The sequence below is a fragment of the Gallus gallus genome, chromosome 5 (assembly GCF_016699485.2).
Source record: "Gallus gallus isolate bGalGal1 chromosome 5, bGalGal1.mat.broiler.GRCg7b, whole genome shotgun sequence".
Lineage (NCBI taxonomy): Eukaryota > Metazoa > Chordata > Aves > Galliformes > Phasianidae > Gallus > Gallus gallus.
In genome coordinates this window covers 56,753,290-56,770,343 of record NC_052536.1, presented here as the reverse complement: position 1 = coordinate 56,770,343, position 17,054 = coordinate 56,753,290, and the positions used below count along the sequence as shown (strand labels likewise).

The 17,054-nt window shown below is 46.2% G+C and overlaps 1 protein-coding gene across 2 annotated transcripts in view; it reads left to right on the top strand.

The window, feature by feature from the left end:
- Positions 1-17,054, top strand: part of MDGA2 (MAM domain containing glycosylphosphatidylinositol anchor 2) — a 362,730-nt gene that overhangs the window by 84,398 nt on the left and 261,278 nt on the right. For both annotated transcript variants that reach the window (XR_005860157.2, XM_025150963.3), the window contains exon 2: positions 11,861-12,000. Coding sequence is in view for 1 of the 2 variants with exons in the window: in XM_025150963.3 (XP_025006731.1) it covers positions 11,861-12,000 (140 nt within the window). In the remaining variant the exon portion in view is untranslated. The remainder of the gene's footprint in view (positions 1-11,860; positions 12,001-17,054) is intronic.

The following is a 17,054-nucleotide window of genomic DNA, read 5'->3' as shown; positions in this document are numbered from 1 at the left end:
CAACCAAAACCCTTTCCATTTTGAAATGATTGTTTTTAAGAATCTTAGAATCTCAGGATCACAGTGTGGTTGGGTTGGAAAGGACCTCACAGTCCTCCTGGTCCCCCCAGCTGTGGGCTGGGTGCCCCCCAGCTCAGGCTGCCCAGGGCCCCATCCATGACCCTGGGCACCTCCAGGAATGGGGCACCCACAGCTCTGATCATCTTAGAGGTCCTCCTCTGGACTTGTTCCAAGAGCTCTCTGACTTTCTTGTACTGGGGGCTCCATGCCTGGATGCAGTACTCCAGATGGGACCTCACAGAAGCTGAACAGAGGGGGTACAAGGAAGCATGATACAAGAAAGTTGGTCTGACCAGCTGGTGTATGCTCTGGGCAGGGAACCTCTGCAGTAATGGATTTGCAGTAGAATATAAGGTCGAAAAACCCTGAGAGATTACATTTGTGTGTGTCAGATGCAGGAAAGCCTTATATCCAGTGTGGTGGAGGGTATTATTGGAGGCTGTGGATGCCCTATCCCTGAAGGCATTCAAGGCCAGGCTAGACGTGGCTCTGGGCAGCCTGGTCTGGTGGTTGGTGACCCTGCACATAGCAGGGGGTTGGAACTGGATGAGCATTGTGGTCCTTTTCAACCCAGGCCATTCTAAGATTATTGACAACATAGAGGCTGCAAGGAAATACTCATCTTTTCCCTTATCTGCCTGCTTCTGTTTTTACAGCCTGAGCCTTAATGCTGTTGTTATTGAGCCAAACATGTGGTGACTAAAATAAGCTGAGTTCTCCTCCCTGATAACATTTTGCTTGTTTGTGTGGCTGGGGGGCTCTCAGCTGATGGCAGCCCCCTGCAAGTTGGCTGTCGTGGGGATTGGTCATGGCTGTGCGAGTGCTGCTGCTGAACTGCAGGGCTCTGTAGCACTCGAGAAGCTTAGCGCTGGTGATTAATTTTGGCTGGGAGAAATGAGATACATTTCCCACTCTAACTGCTTTAGCAGGCTTACGCAAATTTTGCACGAAAAGAGCAGCTCCATAATGAAACTTAATGGCTAATTGCACTCTGTTAATAAAATTGGAGATGTCATCAGCCGCTGAAAAAGGACTGGTAAATCATATAAACAATAATACGCAGCCTAATGTTGTGTGAGTACTAAGGTGGGAGTCTAATAATTTTCTTCATTAATTTTTATTGATTTGTTGATCGTTCATTGACATTTATTGAAATAAATCAAAATGTTGACACCAAAATAGTGACTTAATTCTGAAGACAAATTACTTGTTCAGTGGCACATTAGTCAGGAGCTATTAGGTGGGTTTCACAAGGGAAGGAGGTCTCTGGGGAGGTGATCTCTGGTTCCACTGGTCTGCCTTTAAATCCACGTCCCAGTCAATGTCGGGTCAGTTTGCACCAGCACAGCCCATGGTTTACCAAAGGGAAAGAGAGCAAGATGCACTCGTGCTGCTGCTTATGTGGGCTGAAGGCATTACGCTTTGGCTGAAATTTGAAGATGTGTTAATTCATGCTGTGAGGAACCAGGATTTTCCCTGGGCTGCCTGGAAGGCTTCTGAGCAGTCACAGCTTTGGGCTCAGGATTTTCTTGCGAGGAGGGAAAGGCTGAGGGCTGACAGAGCCCCGTTTCTGCTCCCCATGCCAGTGCTTATGGAAAACCACAGTGTCCATCGTCTGTCATGAAGTGATGGAAATGGCTGTTGCCAACTTTTAAATGGTGTATGCGGTTGTTACTGAATGGTGAATGAGTTGCCTTGGGGAAACTGCCTGCCTCTCCCAGTGAAGATGAAAGAGTAGGTCAGTCTAGAATGAAGTTATGCTTTGTTCCCCCCGGGCTAACTTGTTGCTGATGCTCACAGCCCCTTGGGGACAGCCTGCTCCTGGGCAGGCAGTCTGGCACCTGCTCCTGCTGCTCTGTGGATGTGATTGAGGTCACAGGACCCAAAAAACCAAAGGCATACAGGCAGTCCATAAGGTGAACCAGGGGCTGGTAAACAATATGTATGCAGCCTTCCTGAAAGGCTTGTTATCATTATAGCAATGCAGTGCCATTGTTATCATTATAACAATGATTTTTGCTTAGTATGAAGTTATATCAGCAAGGGAGAGAAACCATCTCTGCCTTTTTTGTGCTCACCTTTAAGGATGAAGATGAAAACAATCCGCCTAACTCTATTAGTGATGCAGTTCAGGATTTTGGTGCGGAGTACATCATGGATCTGTTGGAATTGGGCTCAGGGATTTTCAGTCCAGCCTCACTCTTGCTGTGGGAACCCTTCCAGTATTTGAAGGGAGCATATAAACAGGAGGGGGAATGGCTGTTTACGAGGGTGGATAGTGAAAGGACAAGGGGGAATGGTTGTAAACTGAGACAGGGGAGGTTTAGGTTGAACATTAGGAGGAGTTTTTTCACCCACAGGCACTCTGGGCAGCCTGGTCTGGTGGTTGGCGACCCTGCACATAGCAGGGGGTTGAAACTGGATGAGCATTGTGGTCCTTTTCAACCCAGGCCATTTTATAGTTCTATGACCGTGAGCGAGGCAATGCCCAGCCAAGGCTTCAGCCTCTAAGGATGGTATTTCCACAACATATGTGGCCCCTTGTCCTGGGGTTGTAGTTATTTCTTTGTGCAAAAACAGCACTTACAGGATTATCACTGTCTTTGCTGGTGTTAAAGTACTCATATAGAGATGGGTGCTATCTGTCCTGCTAAAAGATCTTTAGAAGAAGTATTTTAAGAAGGCACACCAATAGAGAATACTATTTGTGAGGTTCCCTGCAGGACATTTTTTTAAATGAGTGTGTTTGGTGGTGGTGGAGCTGGTGCATGCTAAAGCTGATGGGTACCCTGCACCTGAGCCCTGGGGACCTGGTGACCACTGGAAGTGTGGGCTGTATGTAATGCTGCCACTGTCCTCAGGCAATGCTTCTCTCCTGGTTCCTTCACCCACTTTGAGCAGAAAGAAGGCTCCATTCCTGCAGAGAGTAAATCATAGAATGGTTTGAGCTGGAGGGGACCCTTAAAGGCCATGCAGGTCCCACTCCTCTGCAGTGCACAGGAATGCTCCATCAGTGCTCAGAGCCCATCCTGCCTGACCATGGGTATCTCCAGGGATGGGGCTCCACCACCTCTCTGGGCAGAGTGTTTCACTGCTTTGCTACCCTTATCGTAAGAAAACTTCTTGTATCTAAATCTCCTTCTTATATCTAAGTCTAGATCTTCTTTTAGTTTGAAACTGTGGGAGGACTGGGCTTAGTCAGAAGAATCCAACAGCACAAATAAACCAGTAGCTTAGCATTTAATTCATTGAAACAAGTTAGTTCTCAATCTGCAGCTCAGTGTGTGCAGGCTCCCTCCCATCCTGCGTGCCCAGGACTGGGGAAAAAACTCCTGGAATACAGGATGTAATGGGAAAATGAGTCATTTTCTTGGCACTTCTGCCATCTGTCTTTTTTATTCTTTAAGATACATTATTCTTTTCCTACTGAAGCTAAAAGGAGTGACACAAGTTTTGATAGTCCCTAGAATGTATAAAAATGTGTTGTAATGATTTTCTTGCTTTATATAATGGAATACATTCCAGTCGTTCAGTGGTTATGGTTACTCCTACACCCAACGTTTCAAAACAAAGATGTGAAAACTAGGTGTGAGACATTGAAGTATGGGAAACACAATTTTAATTCAAGAAATCATAATTTACTCCTGAAAGGAGGTTTGCTTTTGTGGTACTTGCTGATCACTAGGACAGATTTGTGCTATCTCACAAGAAATGCAAATTGTTGTTGAAAAAGCTCTTTATTCTTGCTTAACGCTATAGAGCAGCCTTTTTTTTTGTTTGTTTGTTCGTTTGCATTCGTGTAAGGTTGCGTATTTTTAAATTCCTCTTTAATATTATTTGTCTGTCTTCAGTCTGTGACAGCTTTGCTGAGATGCATTGCATTTAGGGAAACCTTCATCCTGAGTGCAGAGCTGAGTTGAACCAGAGCAGACTTTTTCTGGGACAGTGTGACCACTGCCCTTGGCAGTCACGTAGATTTGGTGGTACCTTCAGTGGAACATCTTCATAAGCTGTATTTCTGTTCCTTTTGCCTAGTTTGGTGGAGAGTCAAACACAGCACCGGGCTTTTAGATGAGAAGTCTATTCTCCCACACCTGGTGGTTCAGGGAGCTAGTAGCTCCTCTACAGCACAGTCCTCGGTTTAAGCTGTCCTGTGTCCATTTAAACACTTCCACCCTGAGACACAGATGCTGGAGCACAGGTCTTGTTTGTGCCCAGTCGTTCAGGCATTGTTTTTCCATGTGTTGCTGCTCCATGGTGGCTGGCCAGGATGGGGCTGGCTCCAAAGAAGCCAGGACTTAGAACTTTTCCACCAACATTCTGTAAACCTCATCCTGGAGTCCAAGTAGATCTGTGGAGGAGCCAGTGAATTTTGATTTCCTAAATCCTAGCATTAAATGAAAGTACAAACCCACGGAAAAGCACTTTAACGTTCTTATTGGATGCAAGCCCCAACTGTGTTCTGCATGGTTGCGCTCCATCAGTTCATCAGTGAGTGTCCTATTACAGATGTGCCATGTTATGGACCTTGACATGGCTATGAGCAATATGTTGTGTATGTGTGGCACTAAGATTAATAGGTCTGGGCATCTCTGTGCCCCAGAGTGCCTGGATCTCGCTTCACTTGCTGCTATGCTTGGCTGCAGAGGGGATGGGAGGTGGAGGCTGGCTTGTGCCAGGAGCAGATGATGCTGTTCGAGCAGGATGGGAAGAGAACATGGACCAGGGGAAAGAGGTCCAGAGTGGACCTGCGTGGAGCATTCTTGGTCCTAGGCAGGGTCTAGAATGGGTGTCCAACCTTTTGGATTTCCTGGGCCGCATGGAGTAGAGAGGAATCGTCTTGAGTTGCATATAAAATATATAATATGCTTAATGTATATGAATAACAAAACATTTTTTAAAAAATATTTTTAATTAGAACATAAAAAAAAAAAAAAGCCATGAGGTCAGTCAAGCCATAAAACTGTGGATTGGATGTGTGTAGGACTCCAGAGCCTGCCCAGGGCTCCGGCCTCTGATCTCAGTCCCCTCAGCCTGCAAGGAGATCTGTAATGGTCACAACCTCAGTTTAGCAGAACTTGAGGTTTCCTAGACTGTGCCATGCCATTTTGGGACCTGTGCTTGGTTTCTGTAGCATTATGTATGTGTGCAGTTTCTTTAGGACTGAATCTACCTTTGAGGTGCTCTTTGTCACCAACTGCACTACCAGAGTTTTCTTTGTTAAAAATACATTTCTGAAAGGTGTTTTGTCAAAGTGTGCAAATAGAGGTAATGGTTAAGAACTCAGGATTCATTTTTAGTGAGTGATTTTTAATACTTTTGGTTTTCATGTGTGTGTGTTATTCAAGTTGAGGAAAGTCAACATATTGTCTTTTCTGAGCCTGTGGTAATACGTGAGATATGTTTACTGCTTGACTGTAATACTGCCGAAACAGGTCTGGCAATATCATCTGTTTTGTGATTCCAGGAACAACGTGTTGCTTCAATTAAGCCTGTCAATTGTAGATTACTTCTTTTGGAAGGTTCATGGAAGCTACTGCTTGAAATCTGTTGCAGACTGCTCAAGGAGCAATTCAGGGAGGAAGATGCAGTGTAGAAAGGTTTCCCTACATGCTTGTCTTCCCAGTTACCCCAGCTCTGTATGACCTTAGGAGGATGCCATAAGGACGTGTCCATGTGTTGTCTTGAGACATCATGATAGTGTCATCCTCTAAGCTGCTGGAATAAGGAATAAGAGACTGGGAAAATAGAGGTGCTAATTGTGGGGGGCCGCAACTTGTACACAGAAAGAGTCAAATGTGATGCAGTAAGACATGACTGCTGGGATAAGTTTTAATTGCCCATTTAAAGATGTCAAGAAGAAGTAAGAATTAGAAAACAGCACATCAGAGGAAATTATTGTTAATTCTTCGCACTTGTGGAGACACATGCTTGTGAGCCACAGCAGTTATGTTGGTAGCCCCATGCTTCCATGGAGTGGCAGCGGTGATGACATTGAAGTGCAGTTTCTCTGATGGCTCAGTGGAGGTAGAAAGAATCAGAGTTGCTGCAAGAAATGTGTGTACGTGGTGAAAATGGTTTCCCTCTCTGATATTCTAGGACAGTCTACCAAAATCCTGAATATAAATATTTTGAGTCCCGTAAACGCTGAGCAAGCAGTACTTGTTGAATGCTTTGAACTAGTCACTTGGTTGCTTTAGGAACTGTGTCCTTCTCTGAGTTTTATAGAAAGCTCTTAACACGAGTTGGTTTGGTGCAGTTTTTTTTTTTTTTTTTTTTGCACAAAATGGTGCAAAAAGTTGTATATTTTGCATTGTATTTGTGCTCCTGTAGTAAGCTGAAGGCCAAAGCAGTGCCGATGAGACTGGAAACCATCTGCTCTGGGGCTGCTGCCAGGCAAGGAGAGACTCGGTGCTACAGTTCTTCTCAAAAGCAATTCTCTCTGGTTGCAGTTATTTGCTGGTGAGAATTGCACTCGCACAGAGCTTTGGTTGGGGCCTTGTTGGAGAGCAGTGCTCAACTCTGAGCAGTGTCTGAACTCATCTTCATTAATCAGTTGCTCTTAATTATTTACTTCATTCTGAGCCATGAGAAAATCTTTGTGATTTGTGGACCTTGCAGAATTACTTAAAACGTAATTAAAAATGATGTATGTGAAATAGGAAACCCATAATGATTCTGCTAGAAGTGTGTATTTATTATGAGTAATATGCTTTACCACCTGCAGGAAAACATTTATCCCAATCCCGCAGCAGGATCCATGCAGACAGATCCTTGTGTGTGTGTGAAGAACTTTCTGAAAAGCTGGGTGTTCTCCAGACTTCGGGCATTGCATGGTCACTGTATGTGCATAGGGCTGTGATGTCCTCCTGCACAACCGTGTGTCCCTAATGGAAGCACTGGGGCCAGCACTGCCCCCCAGCATTAGAGCATTAGCTGCCTTCCCACTGCAAGACATCAGCCCTGGCTGTGCCCACATATAATTTCGTTATCCTTCCCTTCGTTTCACAGTGGTGCTTTACATCGTGAGCTTCTCCATGTAAAACTAATTAGCAAGAGTGAGGTCCCCAGTGAGTTTTTTGCAATTCTGCAGCATAATAAGGAGGAAATAATCTTTTCTCTCTCTCTCTCTTTTTTTTTTTTTAAGAATGAGAAGATATAAAGCAATTGTGTATGTGTTTGCAACTCTCAAAAATGAGTTTTCCCATACTCCTATCAGCTCTTAATTCTGCTAATTGCATATGAAGTGACCGGGAATCTCGGTGGTATTACCATGATGAATGCACTGCCCTATGACAACAGCTGTCATCAACACAGAATTTAGAGTATTTTACTGTGGGTAATGTGGGGTTTGACACCAGCTGGAGGTTAGCTGATGTTCAGGTGACTGATAAATGTATTATTAGGCCAGTTTATTTCTGTTTCTAGAAAGCATAGTACTCTTGGTGGGGAGTGAGGATGGGAAATGTTACACAAGGACATCTCATTATATAAATATTGAGAGCGTCAATTAACGTCTTCATTTTGGGGTCCCATGTGGAACAAAAGCCAGGCATCCAACATAGGGAACCTTTACTTTTTCTGTTTTCATGGCTTTATGACTGTACGTTACCTTCAGCAGCCTTAGCAGAAAAGTGATAGCAGGGAGAGTTCTGTAGTTTAAAAAGATATATCAGCATGAAATACTTCCTACCTGCTCTCACTCTACGTGCCCAGTAGCGTAAATCATCCTCCTTCTGTTGTTGAGCTGTCCATGGTCTGTCCTTGCCTCCCAGTCTTGCAAGTGAAGGACGAAGAGCATTTTTTTCCTTGCATTGATTGGACTGTTTTTGCCACGTTGCTTGATGCTTGCCTGTATCTCTGTGGCTTAAACTGCATTTCCAGAGCTCAGGAAGGCTTCTTGATCGATAGCACCAACATGAGGAGCCACCGTGCCAATTAAATCACACTGCCTCTTCCCAACGCTACTGTCACAGACTGACCTAATTTTGACACTACAAAGCTTATCAGCAGAGTATCTATTGAGTTATAGGAACTGTAACGCTGTTTCTAGGAACAGGCAGATTTCTTTCCCCCTTACAACTCGTTACGCTGCTGTTTATTGTCCCTCCTGCTGGGCAAGTATTAAAAAGTTACGGTCTATGACATATGGTCTCTGTCTGTTGGTATCTGTTTCTGGAACAGTAGGTATGTTCTGGATGGGAAAAAGGCCACGGTAATTCTCCAGACATGAAAACCCCTGTTTCTTTCGAAGATTTCTTTCTTATTTAACTTGTTCTGGAATAATAGTAGCAGAGTCAATCATAGAATCAGAGAATGGGTTGGGTTGGAAGGGACCTTAAAGATCACCTCATTCCAACCCTCTGCCATGGTCAAGGTTGCCAAGCACTGAACCAGACACCAGATCCAATAATAATGTGTTGGATGCCATGAGCAGATATGCTCTGTGGCACTGCTGGTGCTGCTTGAGGCCACCCAGTGTTTGCAGTAATCCAGCTTTGGGTTGGAGAAGGACAAGGGCAAACTCTTGCAAATGTAGTATGCTAGTTCTTAACAGAGAGTAGTGAGGTGCTGGAACAGGCTGCTCAGAGAGGCTGTGGATGCCCCGTCCCTGAAGGTTTTCAAAACCAGGTTGGATGGGGCCCTGGGCAGCCTGGTCTGGTATTAAATGTGGAGGTTGGTGGATTGGATCTTGATGATCCTTGAGGTCCCTTCCAACCCAAGCCATTCTACGATTCTGTGATTCATTGATGCATATCATTCCTTTGGTGCTGTGTGCAGACCCAGCATGAAGCCAGAGCTTACTGAAATGCAGAGGTGCTGAGGACATGTGAAAAAGAGGAACTCTCAGTTGTTTGTTTTCTTTCTCTGGGTGGCCAGCTTACTTAGAAGAACTCTTTTCTACTTTGGCACTTGTTCAGAAAACAAATTTTATTCTGCATGTTTCCCATGGAAGGTGGCTGTGCTCACATTTATCATGGCATCTGCTCTGCCCTTTGTGTCTTTATTAAATGCATCTGGATACCTGCATCCATATTCAATTCTGGGCATCTCTAATTTTGCCTTCCCAGAAATGTTATGACACCTTTTTCCCCCCTGGATCTATACCGTCTGGGGAACTTGTTGCAAGATGAAGCCTATTTGCTTGTGTAGACGTGTATGTGTGTACAGGAGAGGAGAGACGAATTGAAATTGCTGGAAAAGAGCAGCCAACAACGGGGACCTATCTTACATCAATATATAATGAGACACAGAGAAAAGTCAGCTTGGCACCATTCTTCATAGGAAAGAGCTCTCTTGGTGCCATACAACGTATTTGCAGCACGGGGAGGTTTGTTCTCAGTTTTGTTGTCACAGCTCTGTCTGACCTCACAGTGAGCTTTGTGAGCACTGCGCGTGCGTAATGCCGGGACAGCGGGTGATGGATTCCTGAGTGCGGTATTTACTGGGCGTAATCACAAGACAAATACTTCTAAAGTGCCACAAACAAAATAAATGCCAAGGATATATTACTTTCATGTCTTGTCTGGCATTAAATCCTTGGAGGCATATTTCAGGGGTAGCTGTAATGAATATTCCTAGGGAAGAGAAGGAGGTGACGTTTTGTAATTACACAATGTCTTCTGAGCCATAGAACATTAAAATTAAAGAAGGAAGAATATTTTTAATTTTCCTGCATTCATTTTAATCTCTTCTTAAAGCAGCATATACTTATACTAATACAGAGGGAGTTGTTTCTTCTTTTCTATGTTGCCATTCCAAACCTAATAGATGTGGAGCAGTGGCACAGATGCTAAATCAAAGGATGCTTCAAGCGTAATTTGAAATAATATGAATATAATATGAATTAAAATGTAATATTAATATAATATGAATGTAAAAGGCAGCAGGATGTTGGTGTAATGTTGCTGACTCTCCTAATTTTATCTGAAGTCTCCTGATCTGTGCTGAACTGCTTTTGCATGTCAGCATTTTATTCTTTGTGTTGTGGGAGATGGTACCCAGCTGTGGGGTGGAGCCCATTGTATTGAAGCTGTGTGTGGCAGAACAAGGAAGATAGATGCCCGTGCCCTGGGGTATCGAGCATAGCTGGGGCCCTGGGCAGCCTGGCCTGGTATTAAACTTGGAGGTTGGTGGCCCTGCCTGTGGCAGGAGGGTTGGAGCTTCATGATCCTTGAGGTCCGTTCCAACCTGGGCCATTCTGTGATTCTGTGACATTTCTGGCATGATAGAGGGACAGTGAAGAGCAGCCCAGTGGTCTAGAGGCCTTAGTTGTTTCCTCTGAACAGCAAACAGCATCTCCATCCCTAAAATGAGTGGCTCTGCAGGAGTGTGAGGAGGGCTCAAGGCAGTTCTGAGCAAGAGGAAGGCAGAGTGGACCAAGCAGGCACGCTTGGCTGCCTGCAGCCTGGTAGGGAAGCTTTCTGCAATGCTGTTGGGTTTGAGCAGTGCCAGCAAGCTGCTCTGTGCTGCTCTGGCCCTGACTGGAGCTGGTCGCCTCGTGCCATCAGGCTCGGGGCACACTGTGATGTGGGAAGCATCCATCGCTTGCAAAAGCTCTTCCACCCACGCCGGTCTCTGCAGGGAGGACAGGTTTCTGAAATGCTTGCTGAAGGGATTAACCTAAGCCAAGCACATTGAGAAATGATCTAAATATAGTAGACTGAGATGGATGGGAGCAGTGCATGGTAGTGAGGAGTATCAGCCTTAGCCATTGCAGCCTGACATAATTATTCTCCTCCTGCTCCTGTAGCTGACCTGGCACTGTCCTGCTCAGGTTCTTTCCTTGAGCCTCGTCAGAATTGAAATTAGGGGCAGTGTTTGTATGAGATCCAGGCGCTGTGCAGCAGGTGGTGCCTGGAGCTGCATGCAGAGCTGCCGCAGGGGTTCTGCAGGAGCTGCTGCACGCTCTGTCTGTAGGTGGGCTGAGCAAGGCAATGAGCAGTGGTGTAAAAGCATGCAGGATTTATGGTGGGAGCGTGCAACAAGTCCTTCTGGGCTCTGTTTTCCTTCCACTTTCTGGCTTTCTTGGTCATTTAAAGCTTCAGTTATGACTAAAGCATTTGTCCACCATTGGGGCAGCACGATGATGAGCAGAGAGGGCAAACCGCCGGTTGTTTAAACCCCACCAGGATTACCATTATTCTCTTCTACTTTTCAGCCTCTGTTATTCCATTTGGCAGCAGGGCTGTAACTGGAGCTCCACTTTCTTGTATCGATTCACTGTCTGAAAATTTTAATAGTTGTGAATTTCATGCTGCAGAAATAAAGATACAGCCGGGAACATCCGCGGGAGAATTGCTAAAACAGAGGTGTAATTTGTACGTGTGGTATCAGGAACAACATTGCTGTTTTCCTACATGTACGGTGTGTAAAACACAGTCACGTCCTGCAGCTTGGCTGAATTTACAAGAAAATTAAAGTAAGGGTTTGTTCAGTTCCAAGCCCCGATCCCTTTGACAGCAACAGGATTTCAGTATTAATGCTGAGAAGAAGCAGCATCAGCCCCGCCGTTTCTCCTGCTTAATTTTAATGGTTTAATTAAGGCACCTCATTTGCATAATGCACACGATAATAAGTTTAGAAAGATATATAATGACGAGAACAATAAGGGAGAGCTCATTTGGAAACAGAGCCCAAAATAACCGGAAAGCAAAGGAGCTCGTCAAGGCTGTACCCCAGGGACTGCGAGGTGTGGCGGAGCACCGCGGCCATCTCTTGGCACTGAATGTGGGTTTGCTGCTGGGGAGGGCAGGGATGCCAGGTGCTGTGCTCACTGCTCTCTGTTTGCACCTTGCAGCCCCCCCCACGGTGCGTATTGTGCACTCAGGCCTGGCGTGCAACATCGAGGAGGAGCGCTACTCGGAGAGGGTCTACACCATCCGCGAGGGTGAGACGCTGGAGCTGACCTGCCTGGTCACCGGCCATCCCCGACCACAGGTGAGCCCCCACCCACCTCTTTGGGACAGCTTCATCTGCTGCTGTGCTGCAGGGGGATAGAGGTCGATGCAGCAGGATCCACTGGAGGATTCGTCCGGGCTTGTGGGTTTGGTGCTGGAGTGCTGCAGATGGAGCATCAGCAGCACAAAAAAAATGATGGTTTTTGAGTGAATGGTTGTCTGGGAATGTGTTAGGAAACGCAACAAGTGTGTGGTGTGATGTGATGTGATGTGGGCCTGCAGAGGTTGGTGGAAGGAATTACAAGTGTGAAGGCAGGGAGTGCTTAGCAGGGGGTAGCACACACTGGAGTAAATGGGCCGAGCTGTTGAGGTCACACTGAGCACCCACATCCTGGCATGAGCCATGGCATTGAGCTCCTGCAGGAAACAGAGGTTAAACTGAAGGAAACTATTCTTTTCTAGGCCTGACTCTATTGTTTTGCAGCATTAATTCAAAGATAATCTGGTCAGTCTGTGCCGGGGCCAGCTGGTGTCCCCATCACCACCCCTTCTCCCTGTGCACCTTGTGAAGTTATTTTACATGGCATCACAGAATCATTCAGGTTGGAAAACATCTCTTTTCCAAAAGATCTCAAATTCAACCCACCCCACCGTGCCCACTGCCCACGTCCCTCAGTGCCACATCTCTATGGCTCTGCAACACCTCCAGGGAAAAGTGATCCCACTACTCCCTGGGCAGCTGTGCAGTGCCTGACTGCTCTTTTGGAGAAGAAATGTTTCCTAATATCCAGGCTGAACCTCCCCAGTGCACTTGAGACTGTCACCTCTACACTTAGCCATGTATGCAGTTGGTTCATGTTCTTTTTTTTCTTTCTTAAGAGCTTTCGGTTCTCTTCTGTCTCCCTTCGGAACCACTATATGACAGAGTTTCATGCAAATACTGAAATATCTGAACTACTACAGATGCAAATTATCTTTCCAGGAGTGAAACACAATGGGCAGGGTAGGATCTGCCCCAGGCTCAGGAAGGCCTCTGGCCACCTCTCTGAAACTAATTCACGTTTCAGTGCCCGCTGCTTTTGTTGCATTCCTTCAACCCACCCAGACTTTCCTTATCCAGGCTTATTTCACACCTTTATTAGATGCAAAGCAGCTGCTTTTTGATGGAGATAAATAGCACATTCATGTGCGAGCAGGAAAGAATAAAGATAGATTGATATTTCATGTGTGCTCCCTCGGAGAATGTTTCCCAACCCACCTCTTCCAACAGGGCTCACCTGTGCTTGGTACGGAGCTGCAGGAATCAAAGAGCCCTCCCCACCCACAGGCAGCAGTGCAATGAACACAGTTATCTGCCTGTAAATGCTTTGGGCCAACTATGAATGGTGCTGTCTTAAGCAGTCACAAAGCTTATGATGCTGCTGAATCAAAAAAAAAAAAAAGAAAGCTGCTGTACAACCAAAGCTTCTTATCAAGAAAGCGACCACATGGCTCCTTTTTTTCCCTTTTCACAAAATCTCTATTTTCTCATCTTGAGATTCAGGATAGAAAATTGATTTCTCTTCATTTTACCTGTTTATAGATTTTCTTTGTCATCCGGCACCTCCATCTGCTTCCTTGCACTCCCTTTCGTGTTACAGCTCTCAAAGATTTGCCATACTTTATTCTCAGATTAATTGCCTGAGAGCTGGGGATAGTTGTGGTAGCCTCAGATGGGTGATTCTGCAGCAGAACGCAGGAGGCTTGGCAGGGCTGCATTCGAATGTTTGCCTTTTTATCCCCTTCCTATTAAATTTCCATTCAGTTTTACAGCCCTCTTCCCCACCCCCGAAGATGAGGCTGAGCACATTTAGTGTTTTATTTTGTTGTCTTTTTTTTTTTGCATCGCTGTGTTTAAACTTCAGCATGTGCGTCTATGGGAGCTGCAGCCCCTTGGATTCCCCTAGACTCTGTGCCCATAAAATCTGCCTTCTCTTAAGTGAGGCTGCAATGAATCTCAGCAGTGTTGCTTTTGTCAGTGGGGCTGTTGGGGAAAAGCAGGCATTGAGATCGGGATGGAGGTAAAGTCAGCAAGCTGTGGCTTGCTGTTAGCAATTGCCATAAAACTTCTTTTACCTGTCAATAATTACTCCCAGGTGTTTTTAAATACAAGCAGCCTAAGGTGGGTTTTCATACTGCTCATTGGATGCATCCTGCCTGGTCCATTAGGGGAGTTCTGCCTTCCATCCACATTTTAAGGTAATTGCCAGTATTTTTCACTACTTGAATATTCTAGTGATTTTTGCACAGAAGGAGGTTGTGGATGCCCCGTCCCTGGAGGCATTCAAGGCCAGGCTGGATGTGGCTCTGGGCAGCCTGGTCTGCTGGTTGGTGACCCTGAACGTAGCAGGGGGTTGAAACTAGATGAGCATTGTGGTCCTTTTCAACCTAGGCCATTCTATGATTGTATGATTTTAGTGGTTCCTAAGAGCAGCAAATATAGGGTTGCTGCACAGGATCAGTGCAGGAGGAAACACAGCAAGTCACGTGCAGCAGATGGAGGTGCTGAGGTGGACAGTGTGCTGTTGGGAGGATGGTCAACGTTTATCAGAGGTGGTGGGATAAGGACTGTGAGGACTTCTTGTCTGAAATCAGCTTCTGTTCCTGATGTGCAAGCTGAGTTTGTAATTGAGCATCTTAAAAACTAGGGGTTTGGAGCGACAGTTAATTACACCTGCAAAAGAAGAGACTTTAAAATCATGCACTCTGCTTAACAAAGGCTTTTTTTTTTCTTGTTATTGGGGCCAATTAGCTGCACTCACCTGCTTTCCTCATCCTGAGCTCACAGTAGGTCTCCCCAGCTGTGGAGAGGCAGATTAGAAGCCATGTAGCTAATGGTAGAGGGTAGAAAAAGGAAAGCAGTGGAGGAAAATGTGTGAAGTTTCTTTCTGTGGGTCCCCTCGAGGTCTCAGCCAGATGGCAGCCAGGCAGGCAGGTGCCAGAGCTGGCGACTGGCTGGAGAGGGTGCTGGCATTGCTGGCTGGATCATGTCAAGGCACTGAGTTCTGGGGAGGTCAGCAGGAGCCAGCTGAGCCCTCTGCCTGGCTGCAGAGGCATCAGGTCATCTCTGATGTTTGTCTGCTTGTTGCCTTCCTCTTGAACTGAAAGGAGCATGATGATGGTTTGTGGGAGTTAGAGAGGGCGCAAGCAAGCTTCAGACCACTGCTGTAAGCTGCTGGTAACCCTTGGTGGGGGGTGGTATCTTCAGAGGCTGTGTGCTCTGCCGTCCCCAGTGCTGAGCACCATTCTTGACCTGCTCCAGCCCATGGACCATCCCCAAGGGCACAGCAGACCTAGCTGATGCTGTGTTCCAGCCTCCTGCACCGTAGTACTGCTGTTACTGGCGCAGTGTCTGCCTGGCTTTCCTTTCCGTCGTATTACCGTTCTCTCTGGATACATCAGGGGAGAAAAAGAGCCTCTCTCAGAGGTGTGTCTGTCTTTGTTTTGCAAGGTGGCTGCTCAGTATCCCAGCTCTGTATGCAGGCACACGTCTAGAGTGTGCCTATATGTGTGTGTGTTAATGCCTGTGAGGGAGTGCTCTCCTCAGGGCAGGGCTGAGGCATAGGGATCCAGAGTGCCTTTGGTGGTGATGGAGCCATTGCTGCACCGGGTCTGGCCCTTCTATTTGTGTTCAGAGCCATTTGGCATGCCCTGCTCATGGGCATAAGGGATTGTAGCAAGGAAATGAGACCTCATCTTTCCCAGAATAAAACACAAAACAAAACAGGTAGCAATGTATTTTCCCTCCTTCCTTCATGAAAAAGGCAGTGAGAAAGTGCTGCTTGTGGGTCACTCTGGAAAGGATGCACCAAAGCTGGGACTCTGGGAGAAGAAATGGTTTTGTTCTCCTTCATGTCAGCGCTCCTGTGTGCTTTACCAAAGTGCACATTTATTCCTTTTTGTCTTTCCAGGCGTTGCATTCAGCTTCTTGATCAATTGATGTAGTTCTGTCACAGACCAACAACGTGCGTGTGCCTCAGTCTGTGATCTGCTCTGAGTTGTGCCGTGGTGATGCTGCTTTGTAGGGTACACCCTCTTTGGCTGTACTCTGTTTTTCCACCTGCAGAGCTCGCTGTACAGGTACTTAAAGGCAGGCAGGGAGATGGAAATGTATTTGGTGCAGTGGTGGCACCTGCAAAGTTGAAGTGGCTTTGAAACTCTGTGTAAAAATTTTTTGTGCTCTAATCAATATCAGTAAGACCACTGGAGGAAATAAGAGAAAGCTGCAGTCAGTGCTGCAAAGGGAGAGAACTGGAAAGACATATACACAGTGTTGCCCCAAAACAGAGCTTGGCTCCTAATTGTGCACCTCAGCACAACAGCTGTGCACTGACTGCGTAGCACTGGAGCTCTTACTGCTATTCATGATTTGCAGAATTCTTATACACAGCACTCATCACTCGATCTATTAAATGCACCATTAGTTGCCATAGAAACTAATTTTTCTTGATGAAGTTTTCTGAAATGCCAACCTCCACGCTCAGGTGAGGCTAACGGTGGGTGGGCAGATGTAGCCATTGCTCATAAATTCCCATTTTCCAGATGTTGCCCAATGGTGGGCCTGGTTTTTTCTTTTCTTTTTTCTTTTTATGAACAAAAATCATCATTTCCCTTCCTATCTGGGAATGAGGGTATGGCAGATAATACTGCTGTGTGTCTGTGGGCTTGCTGGGCTGTCGGTGTGCCCTGCAAGGCGGCCAGCTGCAGTTTCATCCTTGGGACCCAGCTGTTCCAGATGTGGCCCTAGGAAGCCAGTGCTGTGTCTGTCAGCTCTTCCAGAGGCATCCAAGGCAGCATGCGGGTGGCTGAGACCTGCAGTATGGGTACAGTACTTGCTGCTTTATGCAGCTGGTAGGTGACAGAGCAGGGCTGCCTGGCAGTCTGTCTACATTGCTCATTGCCTGCTAAAGGCTGAGGTAGAGGCTGTGTTGGCAGACCTTCGCCTACATTGGGGTTATTTTGGCACTCGTCAGTGATTCTTTTCCACATCTTTTAGGTCTGTGTGCTGTCAAACCTCAGCTTGCGTCACCCTGTCACCTTCAGAGATGCAAAATG